Raw genomic sequence first — 19,007 nt, 5'->3', positions numbered from 1 at the left:
ACCTATTCTGTTTTTAACAAGGCAGAGAAGGCTTTTTGGTGCGCTGGCAGCCGGAGTCGTACCGCGTCGGGGCTAATCAGGTCTCGGCAAATGGGAGGAACAACATTCAGAGTTGCTCAACACCCCGGGGTCGTATTCCCACAGTGCGAAATCACGTTTGCATGCTGGGATCAGTTGCACTCAGCCTCAACGCAAAAATGTACAGACTCAGATGAGCTGTTGCATTGGATCCTTTGGAGCCCTGAGGTCAGCCCAAAGGGTTTCACTATACAGAGAGAGGAAGCTCTCATGTTCTTCTGCTGCCTTTTCATGATTTTATGTATTGTATTTGAGTGTGTGTGATTGTCTGTGTGTGCCTTGTGATGGACTGGCTGCAAGCAAAATGCTGTCACTACAACAGACCGACGCCACATTTCTCTGCTGACCTTCCAATACCGTGAGGTTCTTCAGGGTCATGGAGTGCTCCCAGTCCTTCAGACGCAGGTCTTCGGTGATCGTGTTCAGGATTTCCATTTCGTTCCTCAGCTGGGCCTCCGTGTGTACGTGGGTCACCCACAAACTGCTGGTGTCCTCCGTTATGTTGCTAATCTGGATCTGAACAAGCACAAACAGAAGGACTTCAATGGAGTTTTAGCACTAAACTCAAGGTGGAGATTACTTGTGGAGAACTGGGATCAACCTCGAACCTGTAAATCTTGTATCTTTAAATGATGAATACTGATGTCGTTGCTGAAGGTGTGGTTAACAGCTCCCACCGTCCAGTTCACCTCGTCCAGTTTCTCTCTTAACCCGCTCACCTGACTCGAGGTATCTCTGAGAAACAGAACAGACAGGGTTTAGTTCTTGATCCTGACAAATGGAACAAACATCTCATACAGAAGAGTACCTGAGCAGGACGTCGTGGTCACGGAGCCATCTGGAGGCTCGGGCCACGTCTACGGACAGGCCCGTCAGGTTCCTGCCGGCGGAGTTGCTCAGCGAGGATAACCTGTCGTCCAGCTGCACCAGGTAGCCCTCTGACTGAAGGGAGTGAGCCTGCATGCTCCTCAGCTCCACCTCCAGGCCCTGAAAAGAGGACGAACCCGCTTCATCTCCCTTTAAAAATCAGTGAGCTCTCACAGTGTTTAACAGATGACAGGTGAAAACCCACACAGCCACTTTTTGAAGATGTGAATTTGGCCCAGATTCCAGGCTGGGTGTTTTTTTTTTTTTTGAGGCAACAGAACTAATTACTGCAGCATCATGCTGTCGCTGACTACTTTATTAGATCCCTTTGTTTATTTTGTAGCCTCAGCATGATGAGTTGATGGGTTGAAACACTGCCACTGGCTCTATTCCAGCGAGACACAGACTTGACAATATGACAGAATTCAAAATGCACAGCAATGCCCTGCATTCATACCTACAAGTAATTTAGAATCAAAAACAGCCTAACAAGCATTTCTCCTGCCGAGAGGCCAACAACTGCACCTCTGGCATGTCTCATCACTTTTACATGGTTGTACTTTGTATCTAAATATACATCAACAGACTAAACAGGATGTGACAGTCAATGGATTTGCACATTTTTCAAGCAAATGTGAATCTTAATTTGAGAAAATGCGCCGCAGTATTCTTATGGATGCAATTAGCTCTGCGCACAGCCGCATTGGGGAAAGCAAAAAGGTTTTCACATAACAGAGATCATAAAAGCTCTGAAAGCACTTTCTGTTTACATGTTTTGAATGATCAAGAAAAGTGCACTCGAGCAAAATTAAATCTTTTTTTTTTTTTAACTGCATTCAGTCACACTTGTGGGGAGAATCTCACCACAAGTGTGACTGAATGTGTACAAACATCATCAAAGGACTGTTAAATGCACCACTGTCAGCTCCACGGTCTCATTTCTACTTGGCTGTATCTCAAAAGAACTTTGTTTCTGGAACTGTTTTGTGGGGTTGGGAGTCATGACACTGGAGAAAATTCTCATGAGAACAACCTCACACATCAGTTTGGCTGCATATGGCAAATTATTAGCCTGTTTACATTTTTTTTCTAGAGTAAACTTCAATTCATCCACATGGGCTCGTGTTCAGAGACTCCTTTACTCCACACGCAGCTGCAGAGGACTCTCCGACGCCCAAAAGCTTCTCACTTCTACAAACACCAATGACAGAGTCCAGGAATAGACGAACACGGTTCAGACATGTTTCGTCGTTTATTAGATCCGTCATACCTTGATGAGGATTTCCAGCCTCTGCAGCCAGTTACTGTGATTCTGGAAAAGGTTTTCCAGCTTCCAGATGTTCTCCAGCAGGTCGGCCTGCGTGGATGCCTCGCCCAGGTTCTGCTGGAGCAGCCGGGAGCGCTCCGACATCCGGGTCACGTTCTCCATCAGCACCTCCTGCCGCTGCGAAGACACCTGGGAGCGGGAGACTGGGGAGGGGAGACGGAGGACGGACAGGACAAAGAATTTTGCTCTCAGTGTCGGATCAACTGTCCCTCAGCTGTGGCAGAAGTCCCCCCAAGTCAAGTTTCATCCACTATCAATCACTGCCGTCGGTGCGGCGCGAGCCAGCGCCGCGATGGAGAGCAGATGTAGATTCAGACGCCGGCACTAATTCTAGATGTCAATTCTTGCAGGATTAATTGTTTTGTTAGATCCAGCCATAAATATTTTTATGGATGTCCTAACTTGACTTTTTCTGAAGTCTTCTGTGCCGTAACTTCACACTATGGAAACTCTGCTTTCATTTTCACGGATGTTGAAGTTGGCCTCTGCGTGCGGCTGCCCGTCCAACGCCAGCGCCGACTGTTTAAGACGTGACGTGTGGATTTCCACTGATATATAAGTACATAACACCCCAGGACTTAACTTAACCTTTTCCCTTGAATGCCCTCTGGCATATCATCGGCTGTTTGCATGGGAAAAACAAGTACCTAATACTAAACACACAGGATCTCTCCACAGTAACAGCATGACCTGGGACAGTGTCTCTGCATGGACTGCGGTTGCTGTTGAACTGTTCCATGCACTATATTAACTAAAAACAACTCCAGCTTATAAAGAGCTCTGACTTCTTATATGTTTCCAGTCAGTTTTGTTGTGGTCTTTATGCCATAACAAACTGTTGGTCGGCAAAACATTTATAGATGGTAATGCAGAGCTGGGCGACGCATGTTCTGGTTTGTTGGGGCGCTTTGTCAGAATTGTGCGCCTGGTTTACGTCACACGTAAAACAGATGGCGGTGTGTGTCGTCTGAAAATCAGAGTTAAGCTAAAGAATCACAGGGCCGCCACAGACACACATATCACATTCACAGAGAGCGAGCACGCTGCAGCCAAACCCTCCTCATCTTGTGTTTGACTGTGGCATAAAGGCCACTTCTTCGGTCGTTCTCTCTGCTCTGCACCGTGCCTAATGAGAAAAAGCTCCTTGGCTTCATGTTATGTTGAAAGCACACTGCATGGTAACGACTCAATAGCCTGGGAGATATTTTGAAACCAGATCCTCAGCATTACGCCATGACGGCATCCACTTTACTGGAGCGGTGTGCGAAAGAAAAAGACCACAGATGGAGAAAAAAGGGATTACTTGGGAAATCAGAGGAAACAGATAATTCCCTTCACACATGTTCCTCGACACATTCGTGCCCTAAACAACCCGATGTTACGTACACCAAATGTTTCTGTTTCCACGCATCTAAGCGAGCGATAAGTGTGTTTCAGCGCCGAGACGTCAGCGTGACCTCAGAGAGGAAAAGAAAAGCCACAACGCTGCAAACAAAACATCTCGATTTCTGCTCATTATGCGTGTTAGGTTTATCTCTAATGATGTGAAAAACTAAATAAGCCGAGCTCTCCACTGCACACGGTGTTAAATTGCTAAATGATAGTCTATCGTCGTCAGCAGTAATAGAAAACACTCGCATATTCAGACAACTGCACACACGCTCACACTCACACCAAACACTCAGGGCTAAATAAATAAAAGATCAACAATTAGAAACATGAGGAAACATTAACATAAGAAAAATCACTTTACCCCTCGACCCTGAACCAGATAAGCAGTATAGAAGATGAATGGATGAAAATTCCTTTTTGTTTGTGTTTGGCTCTTTCCTCAGGAGGTTTGAGCTGACCAAAACAAGGAGGTTATAAGATATAAAGTGGTACATTATATTTACTATATAAGTAATGTCTGTATAATAACGTTCTTGGGAATATGAATGAAATCTGATGAGGCTTGCTGAGGCTTAAACTTGTCAGCCTTCAGCAGCATCAGCGTGGATTCCTGTAAACATCCACCGCTGTGATCCTTTAATGTCATCACACGAATTGTTGTCACAGAAATGAAAACAGTTTGAGAACATTAGTAGCAGAAATCCTTAAATCCTGCCTGTGTTTACATTTCACCCGCCGGGATGGCAGATCCAGAGTGACAGTTTGATTTACAGCTTTATGTGAGAGGGATACAGAAATCGGCACCCTGCATCTCATCACAAAAAAATATTATTTTTAAGGGGAATAACGGTGGCCTGTAACTGCACCGCTCTTTCAGTCACCAAGTGACGTCTTTCAAACCTCAACATTTTATTAATCACTCTCATTTGATGAGAACCAGCCTGAAAGATGAGCTCCATGTCTGACAAATCCATTTCAACCCTCTCAAAGCTTGGCTCTGTCAGGTGGGAAAGTCATCTTGTGTCTTTTTACATCCCCTCTTATATTTCACACACACACATACACACACACACACACACACACATCCACACACACACTGTCTCAGATACACATTGGCATGGCAGACATATTAACAGCTTTGTGCCAAATTCACAGCTTCATGGTCTTTGACTTGTTCTATTAGGACACAGAGGAGGACACTTTATCCGTCCACGTATCGACTGCAGGGAGCGAAGGCCAGCGCAACAGCTGGGCTGCACTGTGTAATGTGAAAGGCTCCCGCATTACTGCTCTATAGAAGTAGCCGCAGCTGATGTGCAGTGTTGCCCGCATGACTGGAAAGAACATTCACTAAACAAACGGCGCAGGAATGTGCAAAATATTATTTTGTTTTTATCACCCTGCAGGTCTGCACGCTGTGATCCGGCTTTGGAGCAAAACGGGGAAAAGTAACTCATCTGATTGCAGTTACTGTTTGGGCGAAACAGATGCCTAATTACTGAAATTGTAGTTTATTTGCATGACGCCAAATATTCGGTCACAAACGCTGAAACACCTGTATTAAAACGTCATCACTGAGTAAATATTGCTACTGAAATGCCACTTGAAATGCCTCAGTATAAAAAGGTGGTGAAAAGATCCAGGAATGATTTGTTTTCGATGCAAGTTTGGCTTATCCCTCAGGCCTCCTGATGATCAGACTTTTCTTATGCATTGCACATTTAATAGTGTCAGTGAGGGAACAGCCCACTTAAATTCGTTGCCTGTCCTTAACGAAGAGTTAAAATACAAGGTCACTTCTGTAAAACTGACTTTACAGTGATGGGTAATAGTTGAAGAAGACAAAAGCGGGGAAGCAGAAGATAAACAGGGATAAAAGTTTGTGTCTGTGTCGGTCAGGGCTGGAACGGAGGATGGGAATAACAGCTGGCATTTCCTCAGCAGAAAATTACTAGAATCTCATGTTAAAGCCAAATGTGCAAACTAGGTCATTTAAAATCATGAGAACTGTTAAAGTAATAACATTCACTTAGGTTTTACAGCAAAACCTTACTCAAGGTTTCTTGCCAAGTAGTTTTGGCACTTGAAACAAACAGAATATTACTCAAGACGTTTTATATTATCAGAATGGTAACTATCAAAAAGAAGTATTTCAACACAAACTGTTACCTAACAACAATACAACTGCATCAACATGATGTGTGCAGTGACAGAGAGAGCAGCACAGAACAGGTCGACCCTATTAACTCTTATTTATGGGGCTGATAAGAACGAACTGAAACCATGCAGGGAGTTTACATAATTTAAAGTAATCGGTAGTAAGTGGCTTCCTGTGTCTCTGAACTATTCCCCTTCCCCACACACGCATTGCTATGAGGACTTCATGTGTTCCCAGACAAGTCATGGTGTACCTAAATAAAACCTCAAATCAAATCAACATGAGAAGAATCTTCTGTCCTCAGAACAAAAATAGCTGAAAAACTCAAGTTTGCTTACTCTGTTTACTTCAAACTGACAGGAGGGCACACACACACAAACAAATGTACACACACAGATACACAGACGCACACACAGGCTGGCTGGACAGTGTTATGATGTGAAGGAGGGGAGTCGGTCAGTCGATCGAGGCTGCATTCCTTTGTGGGAAAAGCCAAAGACAACACGGTGCCTTCGTTTATCCCTTCATCTGCAGCCTCCTTGTGTGTGTGTGTGTGTGTGTGTGTGTGTGTGTGTGTGTGTGTGTGTGTGTGTGTTTGTGAGTGTATTTCTTCATTAGCATGACAAATTAACAAATTAAGCTCCTCACGAACATAACAAAAAAGAACATTTTTGGAAGACATGCTTTACAAGTAGGGCTTAAGCTGGTTTAGCGGCTAACAAATCTCAACAGAACATGATGCTATGGCCGGACTTCCTGAAGTTTCTAATTAAAGTTTTATTTGGTCTTGTTAGCTTTAATTAGCTTCTTGCATCACGTCACCACTGTATTTCATTTTACCTGGGTTCCTCTTTGTTCTTCGGTCGTATAAAAGCAGCAAACAGCACAGCGTTCGGTGCTTATGAGCCCTCCAAACTGCAGGTCTTTCATCATCTGTCCTGATGTGGTGTTAAACACTTTATACACATGAAACATCCTGCAGTGCTCTGCCTACTGGCTGTGCATCCATGGCTACTAATCTCCCGCTTTAGTTGGCTCTCAGGCTTTTTAATAAAGTCACTTCATAAAGAGGGGGTCGGTGGTTTGTTAAGAGGAGAAGGAGATTTGCTTAGCGGGAAAGGACAACCACGAGCGTTCAGACTTCAAGCGACCGAGTTGAACAGGTTCGTTTTTTTGGACCACATATACATTTATACCTCGGTCTGCTTGATGCAGTAATCATTCCCGTTCAACACTGGCCAGATGCGGAGTTTAGCCGTGTTGTTTGTGCCGACGCTCCTGGGTGGAACGCAAAAACCGAAACGTTACGGGGATGGAACTGAGACCCAGATGCAGAGCAGTGAAACACAACACGGGCTTGGGTTAAAAAAAAACCCAAAAACATATAAATAGATAGATTAAAATCACGGTTTATTTACAAAAGTTAGAATTACAAAAACCGCAGGGCTGCGGACCAAGACACAAGTTTTTTACTTCCAAAATACTATTTCATTTTCTTAAATTATTATAATTTAGGAATAGTAAGCATTCATGCTGCAAAAATCTTCTCCATGTCTTCATTCTTTTGACTTTGAAACAACTACCCTTGTTTCTGTTCTAGTAAAACAATAAGACAGATTTTTACTTAAACTCAGTGCTGTGATTTAATGACTCGACAGTAGCCACACTAACATGCTTATACTTCTTTCAAAATGTATTTTCTTTCTTGTTTGAGCCTTTCAGCCACAATCATCAGCAGAAATAAATCTTCTTCGAGTGTGTCATCTTGTCTGGCCATTTAACTGATGTACTGATGGACCCCAGTTCTAAACAAGCTGAGGGAGGTCATCTGTTAAACAACATAAAGGGCCTTTTATTTGTGCTAGAATTCACTGTACTTTCAGTACAGCTATAAAACATTGTGTCTGTTTATGGCGTATAACTTAACACCCCAAATTTCTGCTATTTTTATGAAATGCCATACAAATAAGCTCAGTTTTCCCCCAGGCTGCTTATGGAGACACTCTGTATACAAACACAGTACAACCAGAGAGGACCGACTAACACAGCTCATTTGTTCATTATATTGTGGAAAGCACGCCATGTTTGAATGGTTACACTGATCTGCGTTGTGTGTGGCTGCATCTGCTAACACTGAGGAGAAGATGGAGGGTTTCCATTTTCAAATTTGACTACGAACCTTCTCCTGGCCACAGTTTTTGGGGGCTTTTTGTTGCTTACAAACTCAATGAAGGAATGTAAATATGTTAAAAATACATCTATTTATGGTCGAACCTTCAGCTCAACGTCAACTCAACTCCCACATTGTGCCTCTTATTGCATAACGCCTTAACAAAGAAGAATAGGTAAGAAAAGCCCTCCGTGTGCCTGTTGGTTTTCCCATCTTTGGACCTCCATGAAGGAGTCAGACATGTTTTGTAGATTTGTGAGACTTCAGAGCCTCTCCTCCTCTTTCTCCTGCTCTGACGCTGACCTTCCCACCTCCACACAGACATTCGCTTCAAAGGAAACTAACGCGACCGGTGACTGACGTGACGACGGTGTTGATTTGAATTGATCCAGAAACGTCTTTGTTGGATTCGCGTTCAGGATTCGCTCGCTATCCAAGTCAAAAACAACAGCGCTGAAAAGCCAGGAAAAGCAGCTCTCGCGAGTTGAGTCAGGGATCAGAGGTGCCTGGAGCGACACTGGAGGACAAGACAGGAATCAGATGTCAAAACAGAGAGAGAAGCTGAGCAGGAGTCTTGAGGGTAAACAGTAGGACCCAATAAAGCTGAGCTTCAATAATCCCATCACACATCTCGACGTATTTGAGCAAAATCAGTTGTCCTTTTAACTCAAGTTCTCTTATGATCTCTAAGACATCTTATAAGTGTAAATTCAATTAATCAACTTTATATTCTTGCTCTGAAAACCACCATGTCACCCTCATGGTCAGGAATATTATATATTTTCTAAGGAAAAAAAGAAGAAAACAGACAGGAAATCAAATGTCTTCTTGACCCCTGAGTCTTCAGCACTGGATGCAAAAGATCTCACATTAATAAAACCTCTCAGCAGACTGGGCTGGTCTGTGTAAAATAGTTGAAACCACTTCAACATTCCCAGACGTTGCAACTCTAAAATACGAACTGAATTCAGAACAGGAGGCATAATTGATGAACCAGAGACGAAAATGATCTGACCTGTGAGAAGTGTGAGAAAACTCTCAACCTGGAGAAACGTTAAAGCATCTCAGGGTAGATATTTTTAAATCGCTCTTTAGCAACGCAGACTCGGATGTTGCGGCGCAGCCTTCTGCACGTGTTAGAATCTGAGAGCGAACAGTCGCTGCCAGGCAGATGAAAACCCACCAACATCCTACTCCTCTTTGAGGAGATGCCAGAGGCAGGAAGGAGGGAAGGAAACAAAGAAGAAAAGAGTCTTTCTGTGACCTGCTGACCTGAGAGCCTTGAAAGCAACGAAAGAGAATGAAATGACCGGATCTTAAAATCTCAGCAACCTGCTTTCTTTGACCCGACATCAAAAAGCAGCCATTGTTCTATTCTGAATGGATGCAAAAAAAAAAAAAAAAAACCTCAAACAGTTTAAAGTCAAACCCCTCTGACTGACTTAAAAGCATCTCAAATGAAAGATGAAGATTAAATTGGGGTTTTTGATTTATTTTATCATCAAGCCAATGAAAAACAGGGATATGAATTTTGGAACCTAACCTCTCAACACTGAAGAAAAGAGAAATTTCCCGACATCCCATACACTTCATGAAACTATGTTTCTTCAGTTGGATATAAAATGTACTTAATGCATGATTAAGCTTTCTGGCCAAACTTGCTAAACTTTCCCTGGGAACGAGTTTCCCAGTGGCATGTGGCACGAGGGGCAAAAATAAACAGGAAAATACCCCAGTAATCACCACCTTGCTTTACCACCCTGGAATTACAGAACCAACAGCCAAAATCAGCAACTAGTGTAAAAGTATCAGACTGTTTTTTGTTGTTCCCGGGAGTATAAACAACAACAACAACAGCAGGCAAAAACAAGTAGCAAGAATGACTTACAAGTTGTTTCCTCTGGTTTCAGCCTCAATGGACAGTTTTTTTTTGTTTTTTTCTTAAACGGTTTTGGCAGAACACCTGCTTGATTTCTTTACCAAAGCAGCAGGATTGCACTGTTCTTCCAGAACGAGCTGAGCTATAGTTTTCTGAGAGACTGTGGAAACAGTGGAAAGAATCTTCCTTTTTTTGGGGGTGAAAACCACATCTGGGCTGCGGATCATCAGTTTGACCTCATGTGGAGATAACAGACACTATCGCTCAGATTCTGACTGAAAATAAAAACTGAGGAAAGGTTTTCTATCGGTGGAGGGTAGAGGTCAGTGAAGGCCACTGCCAAGGCACTTTGTAGTTTGAGGGAAAACAAAAAGAAATCTCATGTTTGCACATGATAGAGGCAAGTGGACGGTTTTTATGTCTCTACTCCTTAATAGCTGACAAGTGACTGTACTTTGACAGATAAAATATAGAAATAGAAAAAGTTCTGCTAGTGATGGTTGGGCCAGTGCAGTTTCAGCTCATTCCTCTTTGCTGCATGTCCCAGGGAGAACTGATAGCGTCTTCTCCTGCTTCAAGCCCCTGCAGTCCGAGCCACAGTTCAAAAACATGTGTATGAGATGAAGCGGCGACTCTAAATTGCCCGTAGGTGTGAATCATGTTGCCAGTTTCTCTGCGTTTGCCAGAAAATGGACAAAAACCAACATCTATATCCAACCGGTGGGTGGATGGATGATGGCTCATGGAGGCAAAGAAACTGACCACATATAAAACACCTCAACCCAAGACATTATTTACTCTGGAAAGGATTTCATAAAATGGTACTCAAAACACTGTTTGTGTAAAAAAAAGAGCAAAGAAAAACATAACTTTGAAAAAAGCCTCTCGTATGTGTGAGCCGGGCCTAATTTGACACTGATTTATTTATGTTCAACATTCTTTTCAGCGGCTTGACAACATCTAAGGAGAGCAGACCTATTAGGTGTCAGAGTTTTGTTGTGTTTCACTTAAAATGGCACCACGACGACACACAAACCACATGTTTGGCACAAGGTCATGAACCCAACTCGACCCTGTCCCCCCCCACAACAGGACTGTTTGTGGAGGTTGATGTCTGCTGATGCACTCACACCACTGCGGTAACAGAGATGTGTTTGCTGAAGACACTTTCACTTTAATAAAAGTGGACATCAACATCAAATTCACCAGTTGTCTTTGTGGTGGATGACACCACACAGGATTCAGATCTGGCCTGTGGGGTTTGCATGTTTTCCCTCTCTGTGCCCACATAGGCTTCCTCCTATTATTCTGGCTTGTTCCCATATTCCAAAGACATGTTAAGACATGTTATCTAACACCAAATCTCTGTAATACATTCAACATTTCAGTAAAGAAGAGTGGAACATCTGTTGCTTTGAGATTTACCGACCAACTCGACTGGTTTACAGCTGTCATAAAATGCAGACAGTCACTGCAACGTGCATGCAAACAAAGCAGTAAAATGTTTATTTAAAAACAATTAAAGCAACATATATTTTGCCTTATTTAAACAGAAAATGACTAAACGCTAAATCCTTCAGGAGTGAAAATGGAAACATTTAAACACAAGCAAGGCGTGTAAATGTTCCTTGGAAGGACATTCACCAATTTGCGTTTTATTAATTTTATCCTCGTATTTAAATGCAGCCTCTGGAGGTTTTTTGGTTAACAGCAGAGAAACCTTTGTGGGTTTGTTCATGAACGGCCTTCTGCCAACACTTTTACAGTATTTTATAGATCAATGAGCCAAAAAAAAAGTCAAGCAGTAAAGGCCTTGTGAGAGAAATAAGTGCATTTGACTTTTTTGTAGGACGTTCAATGCATTTGAGCTCGCCTTGCTTCATTTTGTAGCTGATAGAACATAAAACCTCGAACATGACTGATAAATGTGGCAGAAAAGAGCTTTGAAGACATTACTTTGTAATTGTTTTCACACATTTTCAACATTTATTTAACTGTCTTGTTCCGCGCTGTTGTTCGAGCGAACCCAGCGGAGAGCCATAACCACTTAGCTGCGAGGCGCCAGCTCTCATAATGCTGCATTGTACGTTTCTTTGGACTTCACTGAGCTCCAACACCACAATTAGCCAGCTCAAAGCCCTGCAGGGTGCTAGTGAGGGTGAGCATGTGGGAGCCTTTGGAATCTGTTGTTGCTTAATTAGTCTGCAAATAAAACAGAAAAAAAAAGACATTCAGAAGGCTAATTTGGACGACTATTATTGTGCTCTGCAAGCCCGGCGGCTCAGACCCACCCTTCCTGCAGCAGACTTCCAAATTCACTCTGGCTGTTTATAGAGAGCCTCTTCAGAAAAACCTGCTGCTTTTATTTGTCTTGGAGGTACTTATGCACTGCAGCGTCCAACTTTACTGCATCTCAAGACCACGTTTGGCTCAGCGCTGTACTGAAAGTGGGAAGTTTTGCAAATTTACAACTTATTCTTTTGAAGGAAAAAGTCAAGTCGGGAGTTATATATATTTTACTGATACAAAGAAACAATGATTCAAGACAAAACTACAAGAAGCGAAACTAAAGTTGCATTAAAACCAAATTGTCTCATACATAGCTAAAGTAAATCAATGAATTCAAGACGCTGCCAGTCTCCACTTTTGTTTCCATAAACTGACATTACTTTGTACAGTTTGCTGCATACACAAAATATTACAGTTAATGCCAAAAGTGCATCAGTTACAATCAAACTCATATTGCCAGTGAGATGAAGTTGCTGCTTATACAATAAAAAAAATAAAAGCAGACAAAATATGTTGACGAGCGTATGTGCGACCCTGAAAAGAATGAAGCGGCTTAGAAAATGGATGGATAGATAGATATGTTAAAGAGAAAAATCCATTTGACGAGGCAGTGGGAAGTTCCAGGAGCTGATCTCAGCTGATGATGGACAAAGACTTCCTGGAGTGGTCACTAGTCCACTGCAGGTCATACACACACACAGAACATCCCTCTCACACACATTCACACCTAAAGGCAATTTTTTTTTTTTTTTTTTACCAATTATAACCTCAAAAGCATCTGGATTGTGGGAGGAATTTGAAGAATAGCCAGAGAAAACACACACACATGCAGGGAGAGCAAACATGTAAACTCCACACAGTGGGAAGCATGAGAGTAAACACAGATAGTCACACTCACATATGAACTCATTAACATAAAATGAAATAATCGATGTTGCAGTGGTGGAGGCTTTGACTCAAACCAGGGCAATTTTAACTGTGGAGTGAGAGGACTAACCACTGGACCTCTGTGTCAATCCATCCGTTTCTTCATATAGTCATGTATTAAAATCTGAAAGGGTCGCCAATCTCAGAAACATTGAAACAGCAGAAAATTCTCCATCATAATATAGGACGGTGTAGGACTTTGTTCTGCAGAGAATGCTAACATGATAATGTCAAAGTTGCAGCCAAAATAATTTAATAATTTGGAATATGTATATAGAATATAGAACGGTTTGAGCCATGATGACAAATTTACTCAAAAATCTACTCTGTTAAATTGGACAATTAATCATAACTAAAAATGTCCCAAAAGTGACACCAGAAAAAAAAAGTAAGGGGGTGGTCAAAGACATGCGAGTACAGCATCAATCTATTCCAAATGCCCAGGCATATGTATTCATCTTTTACTGCGGATTTTTAAATCTCAGTAAAATAATGGCAAAAGCAAATGACATTAAACACATTTGTAGCCTGTCGACTAATCAATCAATTATGATCGCCACATTTTAAATGATAGATCGAGAAGTATTTCTGCCTCAGGGCATGAAAATCTTTGCAGTATTGAGGAAATACAGAGAAAGATTGACGACTGGTCCAATTAGTCTTGACATGTTAATGATCTGTGTCTGACTGCATGAATGAGGCTGTCCGCCGACTACAGGGAATCCTCTTGACTTTTCCCTCTCTCTTTGTGTGTGTGTGTATGTGTGTGTGTGTGTGCACGTTTGTCCTATGATGGACTCTTACTGGGAAAGCTGGACTTTCTCCAGAATCCTTTCTTTAGAAATTACTTTGGCCGCAGTGCAGAACCTCATTAGAAAGGGTTTTATGTTCTCCGAGTCAATTTAGGGGCCCCGGGGCCGATCGTACACGTGACATATAGATCTGTATACATGTGTGCATATATAGTTTGCGCACACATGCCTGCCTGTGTGTCATGGCTGTGAGTGTGTATTCTCATGTGTTTGACGGGTTGTATGACTCTCCGACTCTGGTATGCATGTGGGTGTATGAATGTGTTTTCTGTGTGTTCAATATGCGCACTTTGATGGTTCTGACTTCAACACATATGGATGTGTGACTGAGCACACATGCATTTATATCTCCAAGCACTTTATTTGAAATACTGGTTCTGAAGTTTTCTACAGTCGTCAGCTTTATATGAGTTCTTTAGTGTTTCTGATGTGTATGTATATGCAGCACATGCGGGAAATGACAATGTATTCGAATGTCTCACAGGTAACATTTGCGTAAGTACACCGAGATCAGGAACGGCTCATCATCTGCAGCTGAAGCGCTTAGTGTTTCCTCAAGAGTGCAGTTAAAAGACCTTAAAGTTTGTCTTCACTGCCGTTGGGAGTGGCTGCTCGTGGTGTCCGATTTACCCTCAGAAAGTATTTGCAGACAAGAGAACCAGACATGTATGGTATACATTCATCATCTCGCCTCATATAAGTCCTGTGTGCTTATTTGAACCTCAAATGAGCTAAAGGAACCTAAAGATTGTGGCTTTGCTAAAAGGAGCTTGTCATTGTTTTCATACTGGTCATATGGTGGAGGCCCTACATCTCACTGTTGACCCACAAATCCAGTCCGTGTCTACAGACAAAAATAAATGTGACCTTATGCTGGTTGATTCAATCTTCTCCTTGAATGCCATAACTCCAGCATTTCCGATATGTTTCCTCTTAAACTAAATCTATCTGCAGCAGGAAAAGCTGAGCTCCAAAAGTAGTTATGATATGCAAGAGCGAACCCAGTTACTAGAAGGAGCCATGGCCAGAGTGGCTTCAGGCCGCAAAGACATGTTGCACATTAACACTTGGCAATCACATGCATGTTACCTACAGTATCACTGAGAGACACAGGCTCTTGTTGGAGGATTTCACGGCTTAAAAGAAGCACGGCGAACATGCATCATGTTTTCCAGCAATTAACTGGTGAAAGAGAAGAGAAGCACGGTGCCAGACGTGTGAGCTGCATGTTTCCCCCCAACTGGAAAACATGACTCAGTTTCACCTACAGCGGGACATGGGCATGAATGAAGGTCTGCGGAGAGGCGTACGTCCTGCATGTGTAAAACCTCACTGGAATCAGTACGTATGAAAAACCACAAACAAATCACTTCTTGAATATCTGGACAGTTGTGAATTTGATTACTGGCAGTGAATGAAAAAAAAAACAACAACAAAGAAACAAAAAGGTCATTCTGGTATTATATGGCTTGGATTTGTAAAAACCACACAAGTGCATGTTAGAGAGGTGTCTAAATGAGGATGTGTTGTGCTGAGTGTGTGTTGACATCTGACTGGTTGCATGAGTCACTGTGCACGCAAATTGCAGTGAAGTAGTAACCTTTACTTTGGAGACTCAAACTGTGATGACAACTGAGGTTTAATGACACAAATCCAATCATAAAATAAAAATATTTGACCGTCTGAGCTGGATCAGAGTGTGTTTTACAGTGTTTACAAGTAATACACACATCACACCAGTTTTTTTGGCAATTTCCAGATTATACAAACCACTTACAGGATGTGGAAACAAGCTGCAAACTGGAGCAATGTTTTAAAATATTGACATCACCTTCTTAAGTGGACGCAAGTTGTTTATTTGCACGGTCAATATTAATTGTTTTAAGTTGTGTTTCTGGTTCTGCTCTGCTGCTTTTACTAACTCTTGATGAGAACATCTGGATCTGCCAAACGTCGGGCTTCCTCTCAGACGTTTGGTGCTGAGTGCGTGCAGTCAGTGCAAAACAACACTGACGAACCATGAGAATGAACCAAAAGAAGTAAAAACGCAATCTCTGAAACCACATCAGACACACAAAGACATCCAGATGACGACAAACACTTTGGTGACGCAGGTTTACATCAACAGATAGCAAATATCATTTCTGCAGGAGTGGCAAAGCAATTTCAGTCGAGAGAATAGTCAAATAATGTAACAACCAATAAATAAGAACTCCAAATGTTTTTCTTTCATAAAATCTTTTCATTGTAGAGAAATAAAGTACATTTAGTTACATATGATTGCATGATTACTTATTTTTTTTAAAGAAAATTAAGTGTAATTTCAACATTATGCCATTGTTAACTTTTCCTCTTGGTGTAAAAAAAAAAACATACGTTTACGTATTTCTTAAATGTATTAAAATAAACTCTTCAAGCTCTTAACGACGCATTGCTGCATTTGAAAATCCATCTGTTTCTGTTGAATATGGCAGGAATCCATTTCTCAGCCTACGATGCTGTATAGAGAAAACACATCTGAAAGAGTTTAGACCCTAAAATCCACAAAACGATCTTCGACGTTTCTGTGCTGCCGTGTCATTTGGGATTACTACGAGCAGAGAGATAATAGATCAGTGGTTGATGTGGACAAAGCGTCACATCTGGTTTCCTTTTCCAGAATTTAGAAACCTCTTCAGAGTATCACACACAATATAACGTGAATGATCTGAGTGCCTCCAAGAAAAGGTGTGTTTTAATAAAATACTGGAGCTCCAGGCTCAAGCGAGCATAACCGATGGCAAAATAAGACTTTTATTGCCTTTTGGAAGCAAACACGGGTTTATATATTTTCACATTATGCGATCACCAAGTCTCACTGGTAATAAAATTAATGAAAAGTGTCCATATGTGTTATTATACGTGATTCACTTTACTCTCCAATATGAACACGTACTTCTTTCTGGGAAATCACATGATGGTTGTTTTTATGTGAGAACACGTGGTAATCATTACAATACAACAACAAACATGAATCAGCAGTAATGATGCTGCCACCTCGTTCTGTCTGCACGAACTCAGGGAGAAACAATTAGACTAAATAAGTTTCTAGTTGTACTTCTGATTGACCAGGCATATGATAAACTGTCTGGATGGGCAGCGACTTGTCAAAAATGTAAATAAAAACTTCAGTCCAGCATGTCGTCAATTCACTGCTGTAAGAAATGGCCTTTTTTGGCTGAATCAGCTTCAGATTTACCTGGTGCAGATCTTGGGAACCACTTCTTTGCAACACTTCTGGTAAGTGAAGACCAACCGACACTGGTAGATGCCAAGTTGAATTTAAATGCTGAATAAAGAAAACTTTAAGGAAGTGGCCTGCTCTTCAGAAATGTCAGTCAAACCAAGTGAATCCGAACACAAAGGTTCCTCCAACAAGGCGCCTCTCGGATGATAAAAGTCTGGTTTCTGGCTGAGGGACATTTCGGCACGGCGCAACTTTTCAGCTGCGCTCAGATTCGAGCTCGCTGCAATCTACACGGAGATAAGGCCGTAAAACTAATGAACTTGTGAGGCAGTTCTCAACCACATGATGAATGGAGCCGCATTCTTCTGGCTCTTTCATCCTCGGTCCTGTTGCTTCTACCCGTCTGTTTTGGCTTATCACTCTGTCTTCAGCGAGAGATTTAGGATCGCAAACGCTGACACAGAAAACTGTTTCATACTCATCACGTCAGGGATGCAGATGCAATCAGAGTTAGGGCTGCACAATTAATCGAATTTTGATCATGATCACGATTTTGGCTGCTGCGATTAAATTTAGATGATCGTCGCGATTTTTAAATTGAAAAAACGGGCTCTGTTGCGTGTCAAATCAAGCACTTTTTTGATCCAACAATCAGCCAACCACCAGGGGGCGACCTGAGCCGTGTAGCTCCTGCTGCCTTCAGGGACACTCCGTAAAAGTAGCTGCTGATGGACGCCACTGCGGTGTCTCAGTCAGCTGTTAGCTTAGCTGTTAGCCACCGATGAACTAGCTGGCTTTGAACGACTCCTTCATGCTCAAACATCAGTCGATGGAACGCATCTCAATTTCTGTACCGGTGGAAAGAAGATGTAAACGCTGAGCGTCTCGGACAGAACGGGAAAAGCTGTTATTGACGGACAGTTCAGGATGTGAGCGGCGTAGCAGCGGCTTGGAGAGAAAGAGGGAATCATTGTTCTGGTAGGTTTCATTTCTGGGTTTAGCGTGGCTGTTTACTGTTCTCTTGTTGTTTTATCTTCATCTTGTTGTTCAGTGATCATCGTGTTGCTCTCAGGGGTTAGAATGCAGCGAGTGACGGTCGCTCAGCTGTGAGGCGTTCAGGTTCCAAAGTCATAATCCGGCTCTTTTCAGAACAGAGGTCTGGTCAAACGTTTGTAAAAACTCACAGTCGGCGCGTCTATATGTTCGTTTCTAAGGGAAAGCGATCGTTCACAACATTGACATGGTTCTAAATAGTTGTTTAGATTCTAATTAAAACATCTTCAATTATGTGCGCATGCACACCAGACTTCGCTGAAGTGCTGAAGACGCACATCTTCAATTTGGCACTTGTTTGTTTAAAAAAAAAGTGCAATAAAAAGGTATGTTTTACATAACATAATGAATAATCGTGATGAATAATCGTGATTACAATATTGACAAAAATAATCATGATTATCATTTTGGCCATAATCGTGCAGCCCTAATCAGAGGCTTTAGGAATCTGGTGGAAATTAAACATGAACGTGCCCAAACGCACAGAGGGACGCTGGGAGACTTGAAGTTGGGGGACTGCCAATAAGGCAAGGCAAACACTGGGAAAAAAAAAGCAAAAAGCCAAAGTCAAGTGAGAGTTCAAACAGAGAGAAAGTGAAGAGCTCAAAGCTGAATGCAATTCACATCTGAAAGAAAAAAAAACCTGCCGTGAATGTGTTTCTGCTCTCGTGTCGTGTAAATGTGTGTGTCTGGCTAAAGGGGCCTCCTGCGCTGTTACGCTGGAGCCACTTAGCTTTTTGGATGGCCGGCATTTAATTTAAGAGGAGCTGCCTGAAAGGCCTGATTTGACTGCTTCTCTACAACAACCTCATCTAAAAGCCCTAAATAA

At 42.2% G+C, this 19,007-nt stretch overlaps 1 protein-coding gene across 1 annotated transcript in view; it reads right to left on the bottom strand.

The window, feature by feature from the left end:
• scara5 (scavenger receptor class A, member 5 (putative)) overlaps positions 1-19,007 on the bottom strand; it is a 54,793-nt gene that overhangs the window by 28,793 nt on the left and 6,993 nt on the right. Inside the window, exons 3-6 of the mRNA XM_030110318.1 lie at positions 2,216-2,415; positions 887-1,065; positions 687-813; positions 426-594 (exon numbers count right to left, since the gene is read on the bottom strand). Of these exons, the coding sequence (XP_029966178.1) occupies positions 426-594; positions 687-813; positions 887-1,065; positions 2,216-2,415 (675 nt within the window). The remainder of the gene's footprint in view (positions 1-425; positions 595-686; positions 814-886; positions 1,066-2,215; positions 2,416-19,007) is intronic.

Source organism: Salarias fasciatus, chromosome 15, assembly GCF_902148845.1.
Source record: "Salarias fasciatus chromosome 15, fSalaFa1.1, whole genome shotgun sequence".
Classification (NCBI taxonomy): Eukaryota; Metazoa; Chordata; class Actinopteri; order Blenniiformes; family Blenniidae; genus Salarias; species Salarias fasciatus.
The sequence above is the reverse complement of the archived record's forward strand: the minus strand, read 5'-3'. Positions and strand labels throughout refer to the sequence as shown.